The sequence below is a fragment of the Bos mutus genome, chromosome 12 (genome assembly GCF_027580195.1).
Source record: "Bos mutus isolate GX-2022 chromosome 12, NWIPB_WYAK_1.1, whole genome shotgun sequence".
Lineage (NCBI taxonomy): Eukaryota > Metazoa > Chordata > Mammalia > Artiodactyla > Bovidae > Bos > Bos mutus.
The window spans coordinates 25,873,391-25,899,732 of record NC_091628.1 but is presented as its reverse complement, the minus strand read 5'-3'; the positions used below and the strand labels follow the sequence as shown (position 1 = coordinate 25,899,732).

The window sequence follows — 26,342 nt, the reverse complement described above, 5'->3', positions numbered from 1 at the left end:
ACATTAGAGATGCAGGTTCGATCCCTGGGACAGGAAATCTCCTGGAGCAGGGCCTGGCAACCTACTCCAGTGTTCTTGCCTGGAGAGTCCCATGGACAGAGGAGCGTGGTGAGCTACACAGTCCATGGGGTCACAGAGAGTCAGACACAACTGAAGCGACTTAGCACAGCATGACACAGGTGTTTATGAATTTTGAATAGTAGATCATTGGAAATATTCTGAACCTATTATCCCTCCTGAGTTGGATTCTTTGATAAAAGGAAGGTAGGGTATGTTTTTATGTTATGCATCCACATGTATGCCATGAAGCATTCAGGACATCTACATGGTGCCCATGCCAGGTCTACTTTGTAGTCACTCCTGGAGGTAAGGTAGAGTGTGCTGTTCTGTGGTCAGTCGCCTCAGTCGTGTCCAACTCTTTGTGATCCCATGGACTGTAGCCCGCCAGGCTCTCTGTCCATGGATCTCTCCAGGCATTGAACCCATGGGATCTTCCCAACCCAGGGATTGAACCCATGGTTCCTGCATCTCCTGCATTGCAGGGAGACTCTTTTACCACTGAGCCACCTGGGAAGCCCCTAGGATGGGTAGTAGAAGACAAAAAAGAACTCAAACGATTCTACTTCCAGAAACAGTTCTAGAAGACTCCTCTTCAACTTCACATCGGAGGACTTTAGGAAGTGGGTAGAGGGTAGGGGAGGAAGGTGAAGTATGGAGGATGTGAAGAGGTGAGTGAAAAGTGCTCCCTGGAGTGATCTGTACCTAGAAGTAGAAAGAGGAATTACAGATGGCCAGGAACGTAGTCCTGTATCTTCTCCCAAACACTTTTGTGCCTTCTAACCTATGTATAAAGTATTTCTTCAGAAGAAATAGGAAGTAAATGTCAGTAATTATTACAAAGCACTTCATTCAATGAAAATAGATGTTGAAAGACTTAATTGAAAACATATTTTGTATATTTTAAAGAAAGCTTTTGTATTCACATTTTCCCAGAACATTAATAAAAGCTAACAAAACTCAGGCCATCATCTGGCCACTCTGCCTTCTATTAAACATTTAAATGTGTTTTAAGTACCTTAAAGTCTGGCAGTGTGTAGACTAACATCCAAATGATTTAATGTTTTGGTTTGTGTAGATGTAGATGAAGGGTATAAATATAGCACAAACCTACAAATTTTGAGAGAGCTTCTAGAACAAACTGAAATTCAATTATTTCTTCTTCTGTATTAAATAATTGCAGTATTTCAAATTCTGTCTTGAAAGTTAAACATTAAATGCACAGAGAAACTCAGCTTTAATCTATAGTCAGTTTTTTGGTTTTTTTTTTTTTTCTGTTCATCTACATTGTGGCAACAAAATTGTTTTAGGAACAACAGGATATTTTATGACTGGAATGTTAAGTATGGCTAGAAGTATTTGAATCAGTGATCTAAGTTTTCAGAATGTTAACCAAGTTGTACAAGCTGAAAGAATAACCTAAAATTATTTAAATAGAGAATATTTATTTACATGGCCATCAAAGCAGTCCCTGAGATTGATCACTGGTCATGTCTCTCTGTTCGTGTAGTACACTACGTTTCAAGAATGTGAGCCTATATCAATATAACAGAAGTGAAACTGAATTTGCAGAGTTAATGTTTTAATAAATATGTTTTGAATCAGTAGACTTTTCCTTCAATTCAAACATTTTAGATTAAATTATACTTAAACTTTCGTGTGCTGGGCAGAAACAGCTGCAATTTAAATTTCATGACATTATTTTTAGGTAATTCATTTGGAGCCACAAAACAAATACATTAGCAATAAAATGTGTTAGCAATACTTTCTTTTAAATGAACAAATAATCAGAATTGAATATATTTTCAAAGAGACATAAAAGAGAATTATTTCATATTTACATTGAAAAGTGTTTTCTTGCATTTCATTATTGAAACTTTTGGTTGACCTTTTTCAGTTGGAAAACCTCCTTAGCACTGATGGAGTTTTTCATGCTTCTTAGTAATACTAATGAGTTGAATAATTTATGAGGTTGTCATGTGCAAAAGATTTGGTGTGATTTGATATACTTTCAGCCTCTGGTGTTGGAATGTGATTAATAAAAACCTAGAGGCATGTAATTTTTTTCCTGGTGTTTAATGTTCTAATTTCATATGTACTCAATGTGCTATTTCAGTATTTTCTAATACCAAAATCTCATTCAAGTGCAAATTTAATTGATTATAAGGAATTTTGCAGACCATAGCAATGGAAGAATATAGTGAAAATATTTTAAACTATAAATTCATCTTTTGATCTGCTGGACTTTCTTCTTTAGGGCAAATTAGCTAATAAGCAAGTGATTGAAATAGGAGTGTTCTATGTATTGCTTGTATATTAAAATAAAACCTAAACTAGACAGATTCTGGCACTGAAAGTTTATGCTGTCAAAAAAATAGTTAAAATCTTAATAAGTTTGGTTGTCTTGTTGACTGTCAATTATCATTTTGGACTCTCTTTCCCTTCCATGAAATTATAGTGGAACAATGTTTCATCAAAGCTTAAGATCTCAGAGTCCCCCAAGTCTGTGATCAAAGACATCATCCTAAATAGGTCTTATCAGTCATCGCAGAGGACGGCAGGCTGCTTTAGCCAGAGGAAAAAAAAAACTTGGAGCAAAGATGACAAAGTTAATCAGTCATTTATTTGGCAATAAATAATAAGATATGCTGAGAACTGCAAATGAGAACATCCTTAGGTTCCTCAGAGATGTGTCCGCTTAGCACCTGGTTTATCCAAGCTTGTGAAGCCATCATGATATGACCTTGATGAAGAAAAAGCAGCTCTGTAATAAATCTGGAATTAAATTAGTTTTGATGGTATATGCATGACTACTGTAAAGTGCTACTTGCAATATTCAAGAAACAAGAAAAGCACTGAGAATTTAAAGAATACTAATGCAGCTATATACGGTTGTTGAGACAGGAACTTCAAATTATCTGACTTCATTTTTTTTTACTTCAATTTTTTGAAGACTTTACACTTAGTCGGAAAAGATTATTTGAGTTTTTAACCTAGTGGTCTCGATTGTTTGTACCATATTGTCTCTAGCAGACATCTTATAATTGTTCATTGGTAAGTTCATTTTAGTTGGTGTATTATTAATTAAATCTTCATACCTGAATGAAATAGATGATCTGATTATTATTAAAATAATTTATTGAAAAATTAATGATGTAACTTTTGTATGAGTGAGAGAAAGACATACATGGAATCATCTTTCAGCTCTTTTTGATGCCAGTGCACATTTTAATATAATTTCATCTTTACCTCATGGTTTTATAGTCTCTTAAAAGAACTAAAATGGATTATTTAAATGCTGTCTTATAAAATATGTTTATAAAATGCGTTTTAAAGTTTTCATATAAGAACATTTTCATGACAACCAAGGTTTTAACAACTCCCCTGTTTTTATGTTGAAGCTTTAGATGGAAGGCTTTAAACTGACTCAAGATGGTAGCTTCATTCATTTGAAAGCATTTATCAGGTATCTTCCACGTGCCATGCATGCACGACGTACAAGGTTCAGAGGCTGAGACACAGTTTCTACCTCCTCACAGCACTTAGTTTAGTGTAGTGATTCTCAGCAGGGATGAAAGTCAGCCTGTGTTCCTGCTGTTTAAAGGGTAGAAACTAAGACTGCTGCTAAAATACCCAACCATTCACCACACAGTTCATCAAAAGGACAACAAAATCCAGCCGAAAACATCAGTAGTACCAAGGTTGAAAAATCCTTGTATAATGGAAAGAAATAAGCTATTCTCATAGAGGGAAGTGGTACTTCATAAAGGAAAGGAAGGAAGATGGATAACTCTGGGGATAGTGGGTTGGAATCAGCTTCACTGAAATAGTTACTTATGAACTGACTTGAGAGAAGGTTAGGAATTTATCAGAAGCAGCAGAGTTAAGAACAGAAATTTCCAAGACATGGAAGCATAAAAAAGCCTAACTTACTTCTTTGAATGGGATCGATATTTTGTACTTGGTAGTAGCTCACCTTATGAAGTTATCAGAAAATGTTTTCATTTTAGGTATTTTATATTCTGAGATAAAAAAATAAGTTGAGGGCAGGAATCATATCTTTCAACCATTTCATTTAAAGCATTCATATTAATACAATTTCATGTACTTAATTGCTGCTGTTTACTTAACAGTTCATTCATTTCAAGGTATCACTTCAGTTCAGTCACTCACTTGTGTCCGACTTGTTGTGACTCCATGAACCGCAGCACACCCGACCTCCCTGTCCATCACCAACTCCCGAAGTCTACCCAAACCCATGTCCATTGAGTCAGTGATGCCATCCAGTCATCTCATCCTCTGTTGTCCCCTTCTCCTCCTGCCCTCAATCTTTCCCACCATCAGGGTCTTTTCAAGTGAGTCAGCTCTTCGCATCAGGTGGCCAAAGTATTAGAGTTTCAGCTTCAACATCAGTCCTTCCAGTGAACACCCAGGACTGATCTCCTTTAGGATGGACTGGTTGGATCTCCTTGCAGTCCAAGGGACTCTCAAGAGTCTTCTCCAACACCACAGTTCAAAAGCATCAATTCTTCGGCGCTCAGCTTTCTTTATAATCCAACTCTCACATCCATACATGACCATTGGAATAGTACATCCATACATGACTACTGGAATAGTCAGCCATAGCCTTGACTAGACTGACCTTTTTTGACAAAGTAATGTCTCTGCTTTTTAATATGCTGTCTAGGTTGGTCATAACTTTCCTTCCAAGGAGTAAGTGTCTTTTAATTTCATGGCTGCAGTCACCATCTGTGGTAATTTTGGAGCCCAAGAAAATAAACTCTGTCACTGTTTCCCCATCTATTTCCCAAAAAGTGATGGGACCAGATGCCATGATCTTAGTTTTCTGAATGTTGAGCTTTAAGCCAACTTTTTCCCTCTCCTCTTTCACTTTCATCAAGAAGCTCTTTAGTTCTTCTTCACTTTCTGCCGTAAGGGTGGTGTCATCTGCATATCTGAGGTTATTGATATTTCTCCCAGCAATCTTGATTCCAGCTTGTGCTTCCTCCAGCCCAGCGTTTCTCATGATGTACTCTGCATAGAAGTTAAATAAGCAGGGTGACAATATACAGCCTTGACGTACTCCTTTTCCTATTTGGAACCAGTCTGTTGTTCCACGTCCAGTTCTAGCTGTTGCTTCCTGATCTGCGTACAGTTTTCTCAAGAGGTAAGTTAGGTGATCTGATATACCCATCTCCTTCAGAATTTTCCACAGTTTATTGTGATCCAAACAGTCAAAGACTTTGGCATAGTCAATAAAGCAGAAATAGATGTTTTTCTGGAACTCTCTTGCTTTTTTGATGATCCAGTGAATGTTGGCAATTTGATCTCTGGTTCCTCTGCCTTTTCTAAAACATCTGGAAGTTCATGGTTCACATATTGCTGAAGCCTGGCTTGGAGAATTTTGAGCATTACTTTACTAGAGTGTGAGATGAGTACAATTGTGCGGTAGTTTGAGCATTCTTTGGCATTGCCTTTCTTTGGGATTGGAATGAAAACTGACTTTTCCAGTCCTGTGGCCACTGCTGAGTTTTCCACACTTGCTGGCATATTGAGTGCAGCAGTTGCACAGCATCATCTTTCAGGATTTGAAATAGCTCAACTGGAATTCCATCATCTCCACTAGCTTTGTTTGTAGTGATGCTTCCTAAGGCCCACTTGACTTCACATTCCAAGATGTCTGGCTCTAGGTGAGTGTGAGTGATCACACCATCGTGATTATCTGAGTCGTGAAGATCTTTTTGTACAGTTCTTCTGTGTATTCTTGCCACCTCTTCTTAACATCTTCTGCTTCTGTTAGGTCCATACTATTTCTGTCCTTTATTGAGCCCATCTTTGCATGAAGTGTTCCCTTGGTATCTCTAATTTTCTTGAGAAGATCTCTAGTCTTTCCCATTCTATTGTTTTCCTCTATTTCTTTGCATTGATCGCTGAGGAAGGCTTTCTTATCTTCCTTGATATTTCAAAATATACATACAGCATTTTAACACATATATTCATCCTTTCAATGACCACACTGAAGCATGACAGTATATGGAATAGGTCTATAAGTATGGTATTTTCAAATTCTGCAATTGTTTTTTTTTATGTCTGTACTTTATTTCCACCTAGTGAGTCAAAAGCCACCAAAGATAAGGAGCTAACAAAATTATATCGATAGATCTATTGCTGAGTGGCATGGAACTGCTCATATTCTTGCCCATATTTTAGACTAATTTTTATAAAATGTACCCCAAAATTACATTTATAAATAATTAAAATAGAGTATGATAAATGTTTTCATCAAAGTATATTAAAAACGTTACATAAACTCAGTGAATAAGGCTGTCTGATTGAATAAATAAATTTTAGTTAGACTTAAAAGGATGAATGGAGATCTTCCCAAGCCAGTAAGTGGAATGTTGGCAACATGGACAAAGGGACCACACAACACAACATGAATTGTTTGGGGAACAAAAAGATAGTGTGGGGAGTTAAGGAAAAGGCTGTTTGGAGCTATCCTGTGAAAGACTTTGTCAGCAGAGCATAAGAGGATTTTTATTTGGGAAAATGACAAAGCATAGAAATTAAGTGTCATGCTAACTAGTAAATGCTTGTTATTGTTCAGTTGCTAAGTTAGTCCAACTGTTTTACAACCCTGTGGATTGTAGCCCACCAGGCTTTCCTGTCCATGAGATTTCCCAGGCAGGAATCCTGGAGCAAATTGCCATTTCCTTCTCCAGGGGATCTTCTGATACAGGGATCAAACCTGCATCTCCTGCATTGGCAGGCAGATTCTTTGCCACTGACCCACCTATGAAGGCTTTAACTAATAAATTTTATATAGTGCAAAATCTCAATCTAAACACCATTCTTTTCCTAGACAATGTGTTGCTGTAGATACATTTGAAATTTTCCAAGTACAAGAGTCTCATTGAACATTTCCACTCTCTAAAGTTAATCTGCTGAATTTGGCCCACTGGTCTAGTCTGTCATCCACATAGGTTTCTCAGTACAGATGAACTGACAGTCATTCACAGACTGTGCATTCAATGTCATTTATAAAAACATTATTTAAAATATCTTTGGTGTTTTTAAAAGTGTTTTAGACAACCTATACCAACACCATCTCTTAACTATCCTATTTTTAAAAAATTAAAGAATCTATCTACAGTGCGTTCAGTTCCTGGGTCGGGAAGATACCCTGGAGAAGGAAATGGCAACCGACTCCAGCATTCTTGCCTGGTGAATTTCATGGACAGAGGAGCCTGGAGGAGGGCTCCAGTCCCTGAGGTTACAAAGAGTCGGACACAGCTGAAGTGTCTAACACTCCCACGTCTCCGAGCCAGTTGCTTATTTATCCAAAACATCTCCTACTCCCATTTCTCATATTTTTAAAGTAAAATAGCCACACTGAATTTTATGTAAGGCTTAAGAAAGAAAAGACCCTGATGCTGGGAAAGATTGAAGGCTTGAGGAGAAGGGGGTGACACAGGATGAGATGGTTGGACGGCATCACCGACTCAATGGACATGAATTTGAGTAAACTCTGGGAGTTGGTAATGGACAGGGAGGCCTGGCGTGCTGCAGTCCATGGGTCGCAAAGAGTTGGACATGTCTGAGCGACTGATCTGAAAAAAGAAACACCAAGCTTCATTCCCCAGGTTAATTCCATTCACTGCCAGAGGAAGTCTCCCCACCCTCTCAGCCCCTGTTCAAGTTGTCCAGTTCATCTTTTCTTTCATTCCAAGAGTTACAAAACTTTTCCATTCTGCCACTCATCTGCCATCTACCCTAGACTCATAGTGAAAAATTTCTTTTATGTATTTTCCCCTGCCTTTCATCTTCCCTTCCTTCTTTCCGGAAAATAAACATGATCATTGTAGAAAACCTAGATAATGCTCAAAAAATTTAAAGAAGGGAGGAAAAGGGCACTCAAAGACAACCATGTGAAGATAGCTGCCTTTACCATTTTGACATACTTATTTCCTGCTGACCTTTTTCTAAGCATACTTTTTAACATAGGGACCAAACACTATGCTATTTATTCAAGAAGTCACAAAGGTGAATAATCCATTATCTCTCTGCTTTATGCTATTTAGAGGGTTCCAGACTGGCCCAAATTTTCTATATGTTTTAGCATTTTTTTCCCACAAGTGTGCCATGTGATTTTTAATGTAATGAAATCCTATTTAAAATATTCTGAAATCACCCTAAGTTAATGATTAATCAGAATCCTACCACATAATATTCAGTCTAAAACATGAATAAAAAAAACTATTTATCATCATGTATAAAGTAGGACTTATCAAATTTCCTTTAAAAAGCATAGAGCAGTTTTCTGTGTTCACTGCATTAAGAAGATTGTTAAGTTAGCATGCAGCACTTAAATTCAACAATATTTTCTCAAACCTTTTTAATTGCATTTTTTGTTAAAAAATGCTGTTTATGAATATCCCCTTTGTTGGTCTGCTGTAAGAAATACTGCTTACATATAAATATTTTGAATTAGGAATAAATGAAATTCCGTTTTTGCTGTCAGAACCAAATTGTAAAAATGCACTGCTTGTCTTTGAAAATCAGTATACTCTATTAGCAGGCCTGTCAATATAAAAAGTGCATTCCATTTCCACTTCTTGCTCTAATAACCTCTTCTGTGTTACTCTGAGGCAGTTCACATAATCAGAGTATATTGTCAGCTTACTGGAGTTGGGGAAGCATGAAATGAAAATCACGTTAATATTGATCCAATTCTTTTACTTGCAAGTGTCCTTGATGTCCTTTTCCACAGAGCAATAACTGTTGATGTTAGGTAGCCATTTTATTTCTTATCTTATAGTCTTATAGTCTAGCAAATCGTTTACAAGCACAACTAATGTGAATAAGAACTTACCACTTAGAAGAATAATCTGTCAACATTCCATCTTAATTAATGCCCATATTGCTAATTCTGCATATTTATCCTGCCACTGAAATATTTTTGGGGGGCTTTTCAGAGAACAACCTACTTGCAGATATAAGGTTTATATCTCGTTTAAAACAGAGGCTGCACAAGTTACTCATTTCACTAGTAAAAGCACAAAGGATGCTGTACTCTAATTTGATGTGATACAATGATATCCTAGATGGACCATAAATAGTAGCATCAATTATTAGTTCAGGGAAGAATTACCATTTCTGAATCAAATTCATTGTAAATTTGAAGCTAGTTTCTTGGTAGTTTTATGGTGGTATAGATAGTATCTATTTTGGATTATAAAATATATTCTCTGTCAACAAAAATGAATTGAAATAAGAACCATGATTAAATCCAGTGCATTCAGACTAAAATACCCACAACTAAGGAAGGAGTCTAAACTGTCCAGATTTTTTTTCTATATTTATTAACTGTGGTCAGTAACTTCAGATTTTTTATTTAAAGTCTGTTTGAAACAACAGATGGGAACTGTCTATTTGAATAGAAACAGTCTGTTTCACTTATGAAAGTATATGCTTTCATAAAATAATTTTGTATTGATAAAGCAAGGCTCCTGACTCAGCATCAGATATAAAGGAGAAAAAAAAAGATCCTGAGATTTCCAGTCATTCTTTCCAATAGTGTTTTTATTCAGTGTCACTTTAACAGTGTTCACCATTCGGATTTTTCTGTTACAAAGGCTGTTTTTCCTTTAATCCTATTCTGTACAGAAGAGTATTTTTTCAGTCCTTGGTGTTTAGCAAATCTTTATTTCTCTGTCATCATCATTCATGCTTCTTAAGAAAGGAAATGCTATATTTGTACTATAAAGTCAAAGGCAAAATTTAATTTTGAATTTAAATTATTTATGGAGAGAATTATGTATTTTTTTAGTAAATGATTGTTACAGTAAAGTTTGTTCTATGTATGTATCTGCTGCTTTTATGTCACATTAAGATTGGCATAAAATATTTTTGAACGGTAGGCTTCTCAATACAACAAAAAGCATTTTTTCATCTTTTTTGAAATGTTCAAAATTGTAAACTTCTCTATAATATATTGATTCATATGTATTATTGCATGAGATATTATCACCAGATCTCATGTAATCAGCTGAGAGGTATATTTATCTTAAAATCTTTTTCTTTTAAAGTGGAAATTAAATAATACCATTTGGAGTTTACTAAAAGCACTATTCTGTAAAGGTATTTCTTGCTCTGATTTCAACTTTAATGAGAAAGAACAACCTCTATTTTAAAATTTGCCAAAGTATCATATGTTATTAATAGTCCTAGTCCATTTTGTCAAAACACATTTTCTAAGCTAAAAATGTTGTGAAATGCTATATATTGAAAAGAATTTCTTCCCCCAAAATGAATGCCATCTTAAACTGATTTTAAGATGTTTAGTAATGTTAGAATTTCCTATTCATATATTTAGATAAAATGAGATGAAATTTCCATTCTTTCCATCTCTTTCCAATTATGGAAGAAAATTATGTATTATGTGGATCATCTATATAATTCTGTAAAACAAATTATGATATCAACTTTGTTGAGAAAGCATTTTTTTTCCTTATGTTCAGTTCAGTTCAGTCGCTCAGTCGTGTCCGACTTTTTCCTTATGTAAGATACTACAAATATTTATATTCATAAGATGCCTCTATTCAAAGTCAAAAACAAATTTCAAATATATTGATTCTTATATCATTTTATTTAATAATACCTTTAAGTGAATGATATGATTATTGAGGGAAAACAATTTTTAATGTAAGCTATTTACACTCTCTTCAACTTTACAAACACTTCTTGGTACCTGCCTACATGCTGTCCTTGCTGTCTTCAGGAAGTATCTGGTCTAATGGAGGCATTGAAGGCTCATACTGCCTTGTAATGAATACAAACAGTATCACAACAGCATGGTGATAGGAAGATTAATCCCAACTGAAGGAAGGGAAACCATTATTGAATAATCAGTATCTGCTGGGTATTGTGCTCATAAGACCTAAGATGCATTTGGTAGCTTATTTGAGTTTTTTGATCCTCACATCAGCCTGCATTTTTCCCCCTTTGCATAAACCTTAGGCAGGAAAAGGCAATGGCACCCCACTCCAGTACTCTTGCCTGGAAAATCCCATGGACAGAGGAGCCTGGAAGGCTGCAGTCCATGGGATCGCGAAGAGTCGGGCACAACTGAGCGACTTCCCTTTCACTTTTCATTTTCATGCATTGGAGAAAGAAATGGCAGCCCACTCCAGTGTTCTTGCCTGGAGAATCCCAGGGACGGGGGAGCCTGGTGGGCTGCCTTCTATGGGGTCACACAGAGTCAGACACGACTGAAGTGACTTAGCAGCAGCAGCAGCAGTGTTGTAATCAATAAAGAATTGGTTGTATCCTTGTTCAGTTTTAAATTAAAGACTTAGTAAACTCTTTTTAATACTCTTGTTATTTTCTCAACATTTTAACAAAACATTTTAAGAGCTTATTATGGGAGATGTGATAGATGTGGGTTCAATCCCTGGGTCAGAAAGATTCCCTAGAGAAGGAAATGGCAACCCACTCCAGTATTCTTGCATGGAGAATCCCACGGACAGAGGAGCCTGGTGGGCTACAGTCACAAAGAGTTGGACACAACTGAGCGACTAACACTGTATAAAAAATATTCATGCATTTCAAAGTATTTCAGCATCCATTGTCTCATTCTAACACTGCAATTATCCTTTAAGAGTTCACTTAGTAAATACTTAGTCCTCTTCCAACAGCCTAGGAAACTGAAGTTAGGAGATTGGTCTGTATTTTTTTTTTTTTAGTATGTTCTTAATGGATGCTTACAGGAAAAAAGAAGGAAAGAATTGCAAATCACATAGTTCACCTTCCTCATGTATGAGGAAATTGTAAAGGACGTAAAGAGAAAAGTAACTTAAGTGCTGTACTTTTTCATACTCTTCATGGGGTTCTCAAGGCAAGAATACTGAAGTGGTTTGCCATCCCCTTCTCCAGTGGACCACGTTTTGTCAGAACTCTCCATCACCAGCTCAGATGGACATGAGTTTGAGCAAGCTCTGGGAGTTGGTGATGGATAGGGAAGCCTGGCGTGCTGCAGTCTGTGGAGTCGCAAAGAGTCGGACACAACTGAGTGACTGAACTGAACTAAACTGAAGTGCTGTACATATAAAATGATTAATATACTGATTATGTATTTATTTTCATGTGGTCACTCAACAAATATTTATTGATTGCCACTTTTTTGACACTTGTTGCACTGGAAATAAAAATCTAATTAAGAGTACACCTAAATGAAAACCTTAGGAAAAAATATCAAAAACAACAGTATATTGGGACTATATATAAGATACAAAATGTGTGCAGTGAAGAGAGTAATCAAACTGAATCTTGAAGAACAAAGCAGGTGAGCAAATTCCATGTAAGAGAAACTCCACATGTCATACTTAAAGGTTTGAAACAGTGTGGCATGTTTGGTAACAAAAGCTTTCAGCTCTTGGGGAACACAAGGTGTGAAGAGGTCAAATTGGCAAATTAGTGAGATTAAATAGGCAGGGAGAGGATCATGAGTTATAGACCATATACTTAAATTGTACAGATCAAATAACATTGAGAAGAGATTCTCACAGAGTAAATATACATAATATAGGTAGATACATAGGTAGGTAGGTAGGTAGATAGATACATATATACATCCATGTATTTTTAATAAATGAAAATTAAAGACATTTCCAAACTCAAGGCAGAATAAGTAATAACTATAATATAAAACTGATAAGAAACATGCCACACTAAAATTGGCTTGCTGTGGGTTTATCTTTTCTTTGTGCATTAGCAAAACAGACATGATTTATTGTTTACCTATTATTATAAATTACTTTTTTCCTTATTGGTATAGATATTTATTTATTGCTTACCTATTATTATAAATTAATTTTTTCCTTATTAGTATAGATATTTTAGAGTTGACTATAGAATAACTCCTTAAACAGAAATAAACTACTGAATAGTACTTTTCTGTACAATGACTGCTTGTGTTTATCAGGAGAAAAAGATATGATGGGCAAATGAAATAAATTATTTGCCTTAATTGCCCAGAGTTTCCAGTTAGACATATTCTCTGAACATTATCAAGATAAGTTAATGTGTCTGATTTCTGTATTTTAACTTATACTTGTTTAAAATAACAATAAAACTTTTAAATGATAATTATTATTATATTATAATAGTAATGCTAGAGTATAGGTAACAGTACTAAAACTAGAAACATCTTAGTTTTCTTAACTTCACTTTTAATATATATTTTGTTTCATATGAATCCTTATTATTAAGAGAAATATTATGAGAGAGGAGCTTTATTTAGGGTCATGTAATGCCATGTACTATATTAGATAACATTTTCACATACAGAGCTGTAAGCATATTTACATACTAAGAAATCTAATGTGTATAGGATAGTTTCCTGCATTTGTAATATGATGTGGAAAATATTTTAAGTTTAATTTTGGATTTGACTTCTTGAATCTATAATTTGATGGGATTTTTTTATTTTGAAACCTTTCAAATGTATGGCATTTTAATGTTTTCCTGGAAAATAAGCATATATGTCTATCCTGTCCAGGTTTACACATAATTCACATTTTCGAATCTAAGGCTTTCTGGTGGTTTATGGTACCCGCTCGTTAATTTCTTGATGAATGGCTAAAGAGGCCAAGAGGTGCTCTCAGTCCAACTTGTCTTCTGAAGATAGATGATCTCAGATAAATTCCCTTCCCAATCAGATTTTGATTTGTTGGGTGTTAAACCAATTCTTCCTAAGGACAGTGTTTATAAGCCTTGTAATGAGACAGCCCTTTGAGACCTTACCTCTTTTTGCCTGTAATTTTGATAAATGAAAGTCTAATTCATAAAGGATATTGTGATTGAAAAGCACCTTTGGATCTCATACACATTAATTTAGATAAATGTTTGGTGCAGTACCATAAAATTAGGAAGTTTACCGAGCTGCAAACTGATAATACTTCAACAGGGATGGTAAGTTCTGGTGTGTTGGTAGGAATTCATTTACTACATATCTTTTAAACACGCAATTGTTTTGCTGCTTTAAAACTAGAGGGGGTAACACTGAAAGCTTAATATACATTTGAGAGCTCACATTCCTTTAACTGCAATTTGCTTATTGGTAAATTTTAATTTTAATAACAAGAGTAATGTAAAGCCTTTTTTTTTAAAGACAAAGCAGAATACAGACAGTTGTGATATGAGCAAAAACTTACTTTATCAAGCTGACTCATGCATACATAAAGGAGGTTATTGACTATTTCTTGTTAAGAACCAAGTTCCATTTTGTGTTAATACATAAGATTCTTCAACTATCTCTCAAACTGAAGGCAGTTCACCAAGAATCTCTGAGACATCCTGGGATTTTCAGGTTAAGAGATATCCAGAGGTAACTTTTATTCATTTATTCAGTATTTATGAGAACTTGCTCTGACCTAGTCAGTGTGCTGAGAACTGGGCATACCAAGGCAGAATGATGTTTCTACTCATCAAGGAAGGAGCTTCCAGGGTCTGTGGAGATAACAAGCACACAACCAATTATAATACATGTAACTACTGTAGTAGCAAGACTTATGAGATATGATGGATGTATAGGGAAAGAGCACACAGACCTACCTAAAGAATTCAGAGAGGGGAACTCGGGATGTGTAGACTTGAACTTCAGTTCAGCAAGTTTGTGGCACACGTGCTTAGTACCAGGCACTGATGCTGCAGAATGAAGCTACAGCCCAGAGGAGAAGACATACTCATAAGGGAGAGCACCCACTCAGTGTGGTTGAGTTCTGTGTAGACTGCGAAAGTATGGGTTGGTTAGGAAAGGCACCCAAGAGAGGTGAGTTTTGAAGGCCAAGTAGAAATTACCCAAACAAAGGAGGAAGGAGAGAACATACCTTATTGAAGGAATGCTTTTAACACAGATAAAGAGATCCAAGAAAGCATGACATATTCTGGAAGCTGTAAATGGTTCAGTATTGCTCATGGGAAAGTAAGAAAAGGTTAAACAAAACTGGTAATGAGAGGATAAAAGGCCTTAATCAGTCATACTAAGGAGCTTAGATTTTATCTTAGGGTATAAGCCTTGTATTGAGTGTTGTTGATTGGAGGAATTAATAAATAATATTAAGCAGGAAAATATTTTCAAGTTATTAGTGCTGAAATAAAATAATAATCTGACAAAAGTATGAAGGATGGTGTAAATAAGGGAGCTGTCAAGGCAATGGCAACCCACTCCAGTACTCTTGCCTGGAAAATCCCATGGACAGAGGAAGGAGAGAACATACCTTATTGAAGGAATGCTTTTAACACAGTCCATGGGGTCACGAAGGGTTGGACATGACTGAGCAACTTCACTTTCCCTTTTCACTTTCATGCATTGGAGAAGGAAATGGCAACCCACTCCAGTGTTCTTGCCTGGAGAATCCCAGGGACGGCAGAGCCTGGTGGGCTGCCGTCCATGGGGTCGCACAGAGTTGGACACAACTGAAGCGACTTAGCAGCAGCAGCAGCAAGGCCTTCTAAACCAAAATGATGATGGCTTGAATTACAGTTGAGACCATCACCTTACAGGGTGAATCATGTGTCTGTGGCTTAATGAAGTGTGTTGATCAAAATAGGAGGAGGTGAAGGAACAAGAGATAATTCGTTCATTTAGGGAAATGTGGAATTAGGAATATGCAGCTAAAGATGTCTAGTAGACATATGGCTATAAAGGACTCAGGAAAGAGTTCTTGGTTGTTAATCTTTGAATTTGCCTCTTTGTTCCAAAAGGTGCAAGCTTCGAATTTCTCAAATTAAGATACTAAGCAAGCAACAAACAGCATATAGATAGCTGCCCCCAGAAGATCACTGTTGGGCTGGCTTTATATCTCCAGGACTCTAAATGAAATAAAGATGAGGTTCTGGAGCATTCAGTAATCGGTCCTCAATCTTTTATTCCAGAAATGAGAATCATCTGTGGGCCAATGAAAGAAGACTACACATATAACCCATTTAAGTCTCCTCACCTTCCAAGCAGCATTAATCTCTAATAGTACTGCTTGTTTTCTTACATGTTTATTGAAAGATATATTTAACAATCCATTACTTTATACTGTTACGCTGTATTTAAACTGGGCTCTCTAAATGCTGCTGCTGCTGCTAAGTCACTTCAGTCATGTCCAACTCTGTGCGACCCCATAGACGGCAGCCCACTAGGCTCCCCCGTCCCTGGGATTCTTCCCTGGGATTCTCCAGGCAAGAACACTGGAGTGGGTTGCCATTTCCTTCTCCAATGCATGAAAGTGAAAAGTGAAAGTGAAGTCACTCAGTCGTGTCCGACAAAAGCTAGGATGACAGAGTATATCTCTCAGCTAATGACACAGTGCTACTGTGACATGACTGTGTACCTCAACATGTATTTTTTACTCCTCTATGGGCTACCTTTGAGTCAGTTTGTTAATGTTTTAGCAAACAGAACTGGCCCTGAATAGCTAACAAAAAAAGAATTGTGAATGCTGCAAGGAAAGAAGCTAACACTTTGGTTTACAGTGCAGGTTTTACCACAGCTAGATGCTTAACCAAGAAATGGTTGAGCAAATATCAGTAGACAGGAAGGACTGTTGGAAATCCCTATATTGGACTAGGAGAATTAACCAAAAGTATTCATTGTTCACTGGATTTTTGGCCAAAGGTATGACAAGATTTGGAAAATAAGTACGTTTGTACACAAAACCATAGCATCCCCTGAAACTATGATACAAAAATACTATATAGCAATGATTTATTATGCCTCCATTTCAGAAATGGACTTCCCTGGTAGTTCAGCTGATAAAGAATCCACCTGCAATACAGGAGACCCTGGTTCGATTCTCGGGTCAGGAAGATCCCCTGGAGAAGGGGTAGGCTACCCACTCCAGTATTCTTGGGCTTCCCTAGTGGCTCAGGCGGTAATGAATCTGCCTGCAATGTGGGAGACCTGGGTTTGATCCCTGAGTTGGGAAGATCTCCTTGAGAAGGGAAAGGTTACACACTCCAGTTTTCTTGCCTGGAGAATTCCATGGACAGAGGAGCCTGGCAGGCTACAGTCCATGGTATCGCAAAGAGTCGGACACAACTGAGCGACTTTCACTTTCATTTCAGGAATATATGCAGCACACCAAATGAAATGTGAAGATACTTTTCTAGTTAATACTGCCCTTTGAACCCTATACCCTAATACTAAAGCTGGAACACAGTAAATTAAACCATATTCCTCCATATTGAATTCCAACTTCAGGTGACATGAAATATAGGTATTTCTTAGCCATATATATATATATATATATATATATAATTTACTTGTAGCTCTGATAATTTCACATTCATTATCACCTGCCAAAGCAGATGTCTGAATTAAATATTGAAGTATTTGTTAAAGAGTCAAATCCATGAGACATTTAAATGTATTGTAATTTCTAACATTCACATAGATTAACATGTTAATGCTAGGCCAACTAATTTTTCTCAGTTACTTTTTGTGTGTTTGAATTTTAGCCATTTGTACTACTTCCATTGTTGTTTAGTCACTAAGTTTTGCCCAACTCTTTTGCGACCCTATGAACTGTAGCCCTCCAGGCTCCTCTGCCCATGGGATTTCCCAGGCAAGAATATTGGAGTGGGTTGCCATTCTGTTCTCCAGGGGATCTTCCCGACTCAGGAATACTGAACCCGCATCTCTTGCATTGACAGGCAGATTCTTTACCCTTGAGCCACCAGGGAAGCCCTTGTACTACTTTATATATATCAAAATAAGGATATCACAGCTAATTTCAGTTCAGCCCAGTTGCTCGGTCATGTCTGACTCTGAGACCCCATGGACTGCAGCACACCAGGCTTCCCTGTCCATCACCAGCTCCTGGAGCTTGCTCAGACTCATGTCCATCAAGTCAGTGATGCCATCCAACCATCTCATCCACTGTCATCCCCTTCTCCTCATTGCTAAGGAAATAGCTGTTTTGAAGTATTTACATTTTATGCCTACATCTTTTCCCTTCAGATGTGAATGCTTTCTTGTTTTCTTCATACTTATCTACCTTTGTGAATGATCTGATCAGTTGATTATCTGATTCACACTAAAGTGTAATTGTGTAAACGTGTGTAACTTTTATGGATCAGAAAACCTAGTTTGTGGTGAAGTACAGATTTTTTTGTAGAAAGTACAGTGATCTTAGAATGCCAAGTTCTAGGTTCCCAACCATGCATGTAGCTTTCTCCGCCTGTTTCCTCACCTGTAACATTAACACCCCTTGCGTTTCTCACAGAGTTATTTAGAACAAACGAAATACAAAAGGTACATTTTTTTTCTATAGTTGAAAGTAATATGTAAATGCAGTATATATCTATAAGAAAGTAATAGCTTTTTCTCTAACACTTACTGAAAGTAAAACAATCACAGTGACCTAAATTACTATATTTTGGTTGTGATTAGGGACTGAAGAAGACGTGGTAAAGTCAAAGAAAACATTCAGAAGTCAAGCGATAGTGAATCAGAATGCAGAGACAGAGCTTATGCTGGAAGGAGATGATGATGCGGTCAGTCTACTCCAAGAGAAAGAAATCGACAATCTCGCAGGTAAATTGTTAATTTTTTTATTTGTTATAATAAGTGCACATGATGTTGGTGAATTTGAGGTCAATCTTCTGGTGAATAAGCTTGTGCCAGTGGTTAGAACAGTGCTCAGTCATCTTAATGTTAATAATTTATCTCATTTCTAATATTGAAAAGAGGAAACTACACATCAGGCTAATGATAAATGAATAGCATCTACTCTCTGTGTAATGAAGAGCAACTTTTAATATAGAAAAAATAATGGAGAGCACAAATTGTTCTCACTAACTGCCTAAATAATTGGGGGTGAGGGTGGCAAGGGGAACACGATGGTAATTTAACCTATGACTAACATGCTAACAGCTATGAAAAATAGTTACTTCAACCAGGTGACTATGGAATTAGCCATTTCGTCCCTGCTGTCACTCTTGGGAATTCCTTCCCCATTACTGTTTTTTCTGTGTTCCCACAGCACTAATCCCCATTACTACAAAACATTCACTGCATGCCCATTCTCAGTTTTCACTCTGTTCTGGCGCTCGTCTAAGGTCAATTCAGAGCAGCAGATCAATGGCCCGATAGGTTATAGATGTCTTAGTGTTGGCCCATAACCATTTTGGGGTTTTAAACCACTTTGAGAATCCGATGGAAGTAGATTGTTTCATGAAGATACCCATACAGTCCTGTACAGAGAGCTCACTGACCCCTGGAAACCAATGTGTGGAATTATATCCTGGATCTTAGACTAAAAACTCCTGCTTTAGAGTCTCAAAAGAGGCTGAGTCTTAACCTTTATTCTGCATTTTCACCCCATACAACTTCGGAGTGGCAGATGGCAACAGAGAAGTGGACTTATAATCATCCTTCTATTTATAAAATAGTGCTCCTTTTTCTAGAAGTGTGCCAAAAATTACCTGGCATGTTTTAGGAATGTCTCCAACCATATTTCTGCCAGTTAGAAAACTCTGATTTTACCAAAGAGAAGTTATTGTTGATTGTAAACTGGAGACAGCACATTATTGTACCTCTCCTAGAAAGTGTTTAATAAGGCGGTTCTAATATCAGCTCTTGGATGTCCCTATGTTATTAGCAATTCTGTATCATGAAAATGATTTGTCCTGTTCAAAACTAATCTTAAGTCTATGAACCAGTGTTTGCCTCAGATTCCTAAGTAAATGTTCAAGTTTTGGTTCTGTTGTTTTTGTATTTTTTAAAAATACTTCAGAGATTTTTATCTGAGGCCATTTGGCAATTTAAACAAATGAAGTCATTATTTCTTTTTGCCACAATTTTTTTTTTTTGTTTTTCCGGTCTTACTCTTGATCCTAATGAACTGGTGAATATTCACAAACATGATTCCTGACATTTTTAGATAATGTGTTGTCTTTCCTCATTCCCATATCCTCACAGATATGTTCAGTAATTATACAGTTATTTAGTTTAGCATCTCTGGACTTCAGTTTCCACTAAAGGTAGTTAATACATATCTGGCTACTGCCTTGAAGTTTATTATGATAAGATCTGCCCAGTAATACCAGAGGCAAAATCTGATAAAGTTTAATAACTCCTTTGTATTTCTCTCTTTTAATAGTAGACAGAGTAATTATTAATATTAATTTATGCTTATAAGCAAAATTCTCAAAATAACCTTAAGTTAAAATACTTGAAGAACAAAGAAAGTAGACTTGAAGTAAATTGTTTAAAAATCCAATTGTGCGGCCCTTGACCAATTCACTCTCTCAGTACTCCTCCCACTTCTGTCTTTTAAACAGATTTTTCTTTGAGCAAATTTGCTCCTTTACTTTCTACCTGGTCCTAACTCATAGTCTCTGTAGAATCCATTGTCTGAAAAACCTTGCAAAGTGTCCTAAAACATTGATCTTCTACCAGATCTTCAGTGTTCATGTTTAAATCAGCAGTGCACAGATGTGACCCTGATCTCTGAATGCCGTAGGAAAGAAGTAGGGTATGGATGTTTTGTGAAGCGAGAAGTAAGGGTCACAGAAAGCATCTGTATAGTTTGTAGGTGCCTCATAGATTCATTTTGTAAATACTAAAGCCTGTTTACTAATCTGGACTGCTGTGATAGTGACAATGTTACAGAAAAATAATTTGGAAAGTTGGTTACAAACCAGTATTTTTAGGTTCAAAAAATCAGCTGTTAATAAGTTTTAAACCATATATATATAATTTGTTTTCTAACGAATTCTGATCCAAATAATTGTTATCTCTGTCTCAGAAATTAAAATTTGTTCATTAATAATGCCTTTCTTAGGGTCAGTTTTTGTTTGTAGGAAAAAAAAAAAAAAGAGTAAGAATAGCTAGCATGTCTTGCTAGAAACCAGTCAGTATTCGAAGAGCTTCATGTGTAATAACCTATATTACCTGAATTTTACAAATCAGGATATAGAGGCCAAGACAAATGTAAGTAGCTTGCATAAGGTTAAGAAGTATATAATATACTTCCTTAGAAATTCATAGTATATGGCATGAACTAAAATGAACCAAGTAGTATATTTAAATAAATATGTGTATATATTTAAAGACTCTTCTAAAATGATGTAGAACAAGATCCTTGGTTTATAACTCAATTTTTATGGACTCCTAGTATACTGTACTTAAAAGTTTATGAATAAGCCTGGTAATTAATTTCACCTTTATATATGGGTTTCCCCAAATCATCTTGTAAGTTAAAATCTGACAGAGCATTTTTGGCACATTTGGATTTAAATATTGACCCTTTCTCGTGTTTTCTCCATTTTCTTTTAGTTTTAATAAAGATAAAATGTCGACAAAGTTCTACAGTTTTAAATGTCAACAATTTTCTATTTCACTTTTAGTTCCTTTTCTTCCCAAGCTGTTCATCTCAAGAGGCAAGTTAAATAAATGTGTGTGATTATTAATTGCTCAATTTATTACATATTTTGCAAATGGCTAATATGATTATAATATAGAACTATGTCAATCAATTCAGTAATTACAATAACACCTAACTTAATTTATTTAAATTGCTGTTTTAGTTTATAGTGATTGACCAATGTGAATTAGTACCTAAGATATCCTATGTAACTAAAATTTTCAATTTACTAATTATATTTTTACTTAAAACATTGAAATTATTTTAATTCAACTGATTTTAATCTAAAATCTCATTTATTTTCATCTGAAATTTAATTTGGCAGGTTATTTCTTCAAACAATTGTTGAGTAAAATTTAAAATTAACTCAAATTTATGTGAATTGACAAGTGAATGATTTACTTGATCGAAAGACTTTTCTCCCACTGATAAAATGTATTTCATTTTTTTTAGAGTAGTATTTCTGTCACATATTTGTAAAACAATAGAAATATTTTACATAATAGAATTATAATGCATGTGGATTCCTTTATTATTGCTTCCAAATGTTAGTAATTTTGCTAATTTAGGGAATTCTGAGTTAATGACAATGGTCCTTTATGCTTTATCAGTTCTGTAAGTGGTAGAAAAATGTTTTGTGTGTATGTAAGCTATTATTACCAACAATCCACCCATATACTTAATGTCAAATAACTGAAAAGATTTTCTGCAAGCCCACACCACCAATGTTCAGACTTCTCTTTCCGCCCAAAATGTCCTTGATACATCTCTGCAGTACACCATCCCTTATCTCCTGTTATCAAAATCTCTACCCTTTTAAAATACCTACTTAAATATAATACTTTATGAAATACTCACTAGCCAATCCTAGCTTCCCATAATAATTTTTGGCAGCAACTTTTCTGTTGCCATACAATTGACTCATTTAAAGTGCACAATGATTTTAATGATTTTTGTATATTTACAGTTATGTAACCATCACCACCATTTAAGAACATTTCATCACCCCAAGAAGAAATCTCATACTCTTTAGCTATTCCTCCCAAAATTCTCATCTTCCCTCCCTTCCTTCCAGCCCTAGAGGACCATTAACCTGCTTTCTGTCTCCATACATTTGCTTATTCTGCACATTTCATGTCAGTGGAATCATATAATATGGAGTCTTTTGTGACTAGTTTCTTTTAGTTATCATAATGTTTTCAAGGCTCATCCATGTTGTAACGTGTATGTCTTTTTTTACTGTGAATAATATTCCACTGTTGGACTGTATCACATTTTGTTTATCCATCCTTCGTTGTTTTTCAAATGTTTATGGACATTTGGTTTGTTTTCATCTTTTGGCCATTACAACAATGCTGCTGTGAATATTCATTTGCAACATTTTATGCAAACATATGCTTTTATTTCTCTTGGGTGTATACCTAGGCATGGAATTGCTGGGTCAAATAATTATTTTTAACTTTTTGAGGAACTACTAGACTGCTTTCCAAAGTGGCAGCATTATTTTATATTCCTGTCAGCAGTATGCAAGGGTCCAGTTTCTCCACATTTTTCCCAGTGCTGGTTATTATCTATCTTTTTATTATAGCTAACCCATAAAATTTTGATTATATTACTCTCAAGACACTTTATTACTGAAGCCTTGTTTTGCAGATGCTTTTCTGTATATTTCCCTCCTTTTAGACTGTAACACTAGCAACTATATCCCTTGTACCTTTGAACCATGAGGAAATTGTCTAAAAAGATTACTTGCCCTTAAAATGTTCCCATTGAAAAAGTTCATTATACGTAAGCTGGAGAGCTGAGATAATTACTGGATAATTTATACCAAAATCAAGAGACAAAATAAAACTTCTTTTAAGCTATTGAAATTAAGTGTTTGGGGCTTGAATTATCAGATCATATGTTCATACTGATTCATTCATTCAGATAATCACTTGACTTTTCCAGAGTAAGAATACCTACAGTTAAGCTAATCTTGGTTCCATCCCAATTTCCAGGAATTATGTCACTTTAACTAAATGTTTCTTGAGGTTCCACCATTTTTAACATGAAGATACCCCTGTGAACTCCTAATCAAAAAATTGTTTTTCTCTACCACATACAAAACATGTCCTGTAACCAATGGACTATAATGTTGCTTTGAATATTTTGAAAAGAGTAATTATAATTAGTACAGGAAACTAGCATTAGGAGGAAGAAGTGTTAGAATGTAAGGGGTTGGATTTTTCTGGGAGGGAAGGTTTTCAAAGTGGTGAGGTGGTAGATTTACAATCCTTTACACACAGGTGCACACACACACACACTTTCTAACCAAAATCAAGAATCTGAAATTTATAAGAAATACATGATGTGAATTTAAGACTGAGAAAAAGTTTAGCTCTAAGTAGGAGACCTAAGAAAAGTAGAATGTAGTCACCTTCCTCGCATGGCTCACCTTTAATGCTCGTAACAGTTCCCAGTGCAATTCCACTGATGTTTATTGGGCAGTGGTTGTTCAGACTGCTTTTCTCAGTGTTAACTGGTAGAACTGTTTGCATTTCTTTCAGTCTTTGTTCTACCAATTCAAAATGAAAGCAATTATCAAATGTGAATGGGGGAGAAACTTGTTTAGAGTTTTTAAAATTATGAAATTTTCAGGTATTCAGCATTATAATTCAACATCTGTATAAAGTACTCACCTTCACAATTTTAATTATCTTTCATCACTGTATAGTTGACTCCCTACACCAGTTTTTTAGAAATTTTTTTAAGTTTGACCATTCCTACCTCCCTAAATCTACTTGACTGCATTTCATGTACTCATTTACTTACTTATTAACACCTTTTGAGTACTTAGTGACTATGTAGAACTCTGGGGTTCAGAAACTGATAGGGAAGAAAGTCATCAGGAGAATTAGTTCTACTTCCACTCTTCAGTAAATCAAATAACCAGGAAATTATGGTACAGAGTATGTCTACCCTAGGTAAGTGAAAGTAGACAATTAAGATGATCAGAGAGATAATTAGGCCTTTAAGTGTTCTAACTTGGAATGTTCAGCACCCAGAGACAAAGTTGTGTATATAGCAAGTGAAGGTTACCTAAAAACTGAGCTAAGAAAGGAAGGTAAAGCAAAACATAGGGCAAACAAGAAGGAAGAACTCAAGATTCTAGACAATTATAATAATAAAATGAAAGGAACGGCAGAATTCTAAAACTGAAGACTTTTTCAAGGAAATGTGTTATTTAAATAAGAAAAAAAGAGTATGAGCTGAAATCACAGAAAAAAAATATTGTAATTGTTTAATGGAATAAGAGAATAAGTTCTGTACATGAAAACAAGGTCAGTGTTTCATAGATGGAGATAAACTCTGACTCAGATCTTGTCTGCTTGAGTTAGGCCTAACTATTCCACACAACTCAAATCAAGTAGAATTAATGAAGATTCTTTTCCTGATAGAACTAATATTTTTTTTTAAATCCCTGGCATTTATAATTAAGTAGTTTTAATTACAAAGTCTAACTAGACTGTAGTCAACCTGATATTTGTATTTAAAGGAAAATAGTTTTTAAACATGCTAGATTCTCTGAAAAGCATTATTTTTTGCTCAGGATTTTTTCCTTAATTTTTAAACCCATGTGTATTTTAAGGGAAATTTAATCCATATGTCCCCGACTCAGTCACACTTAACTCATCAAAATGTTGTTTAGTAAAAGCTATTTGATGTTGAAAAAGCCTCATGAGTCCTGGTAAGTCTTTCTCTCTTGGAATTAGAAAGTTGCTTTGCACTCATAAATAGTATACCCAAAGGGTTCGTGTTCAGTTCAAACACAGAATTCACAAAGATCTTAGAGACAGTGTTAACATATGCTCATTTCTTACCAAAGCTAAAATATTTAAACTTCTACGTTAATTTTAAATTCAGTTGAAGAGTTGTGAAAATCAGTGAAAGCTTCACCTTGAATATCTATCCTTCTTAGCCTTTCTTAATTATTTTTAGTGTCTCCATGGCCATTTTAGAGTCTGCAAACATTTTACTATATCCATCTCTCTTTATCTGCCAAAGTATGTGTCTCCTCCAACCATGGATTCTGTAGTCTATAAAAACACTTTTAAGGTACTTTTAACTGTAATGATATCCCACCAATCAAATTCTGTAAATTTAAAATATAAAAGGATATAATTCAACTATGTTTATTACACATAAACCATGATTCCGATCATATATAATTTTCTTGCATCTTTTTTTTTTAATTTTAAGAATAAGCATTTCTTTGTATGCTGTAGATCTTTCAAGACCACTATGATGAGATCTCTTTCTTTCTAATAAAGCATTTTAGATGAGACCTATTTTTATTTTTTACTGTTTTCGCTTTATGGAGAGTATCCCACAAAGTAATCTCTTTCAGATTTATAGTTAAACTATAAACTATAGTTAAACTATATACCACCAACATGCAAAATAGGGGCAGCTTGCAACTCAATTCAAGTACCATCTCTCTCCTAGGAAGCTAATGTTTCAATATGCCATGTTTTTTGTTTTTTTTTTAAGTGTACGAATGAGTGAATTTTATTCACTTGTTGAAAATGTATGGGTCACCTCGTTTGTCACACTTGGAGGAAAAAAGTGTGAGATAACAAAACTGTTTTCCCAATGTCAGACTGTGGGTTTTAGTTAATTGAAAAAGAGGAAGGGGTGAAGTTTCATTATGGTATCACTGCCTCTTTCCAGAGTGTTCTGTGCTCCCTCTGAAAGAATTTGGCACTAATTCACAATTAGGTGAAAAACTGATTTTGCCCCCACATTTAGAGTAGTGCCATGCTGCTGTTGCTAAGTCGCTTCAGTCGTGTCCGACTCTGTGCGACCCGATAGACGGCAGCCCAC

General features: G+C 35.5%; 1 protein-coding gene across 6 annotated transcripts in view; it reads left to right on the top strand.

The window, feature by feature from the left end:
* The window catches only part of NBEA (neurobeachin), a 672,120-nt gene that overhangs the window by 420,764 nt on the left and 225,014 nt on the right, over positions 1-26,342 (top strand). For all 6 annotated transcript variants that reach the window (XM_070380422.1, XM_070380424.1, XM_070380423.1 and 3 more), the window contains one exon: positions 18,500-18,643. In XM_070380422.1, the coding sequence (XP_070236523.1) occupies positions 18,500-18,643 (144 nt within the window). The remainder of the gene's footprint in view (positions 1-18,499; positions 18,644-26,342) is intronic.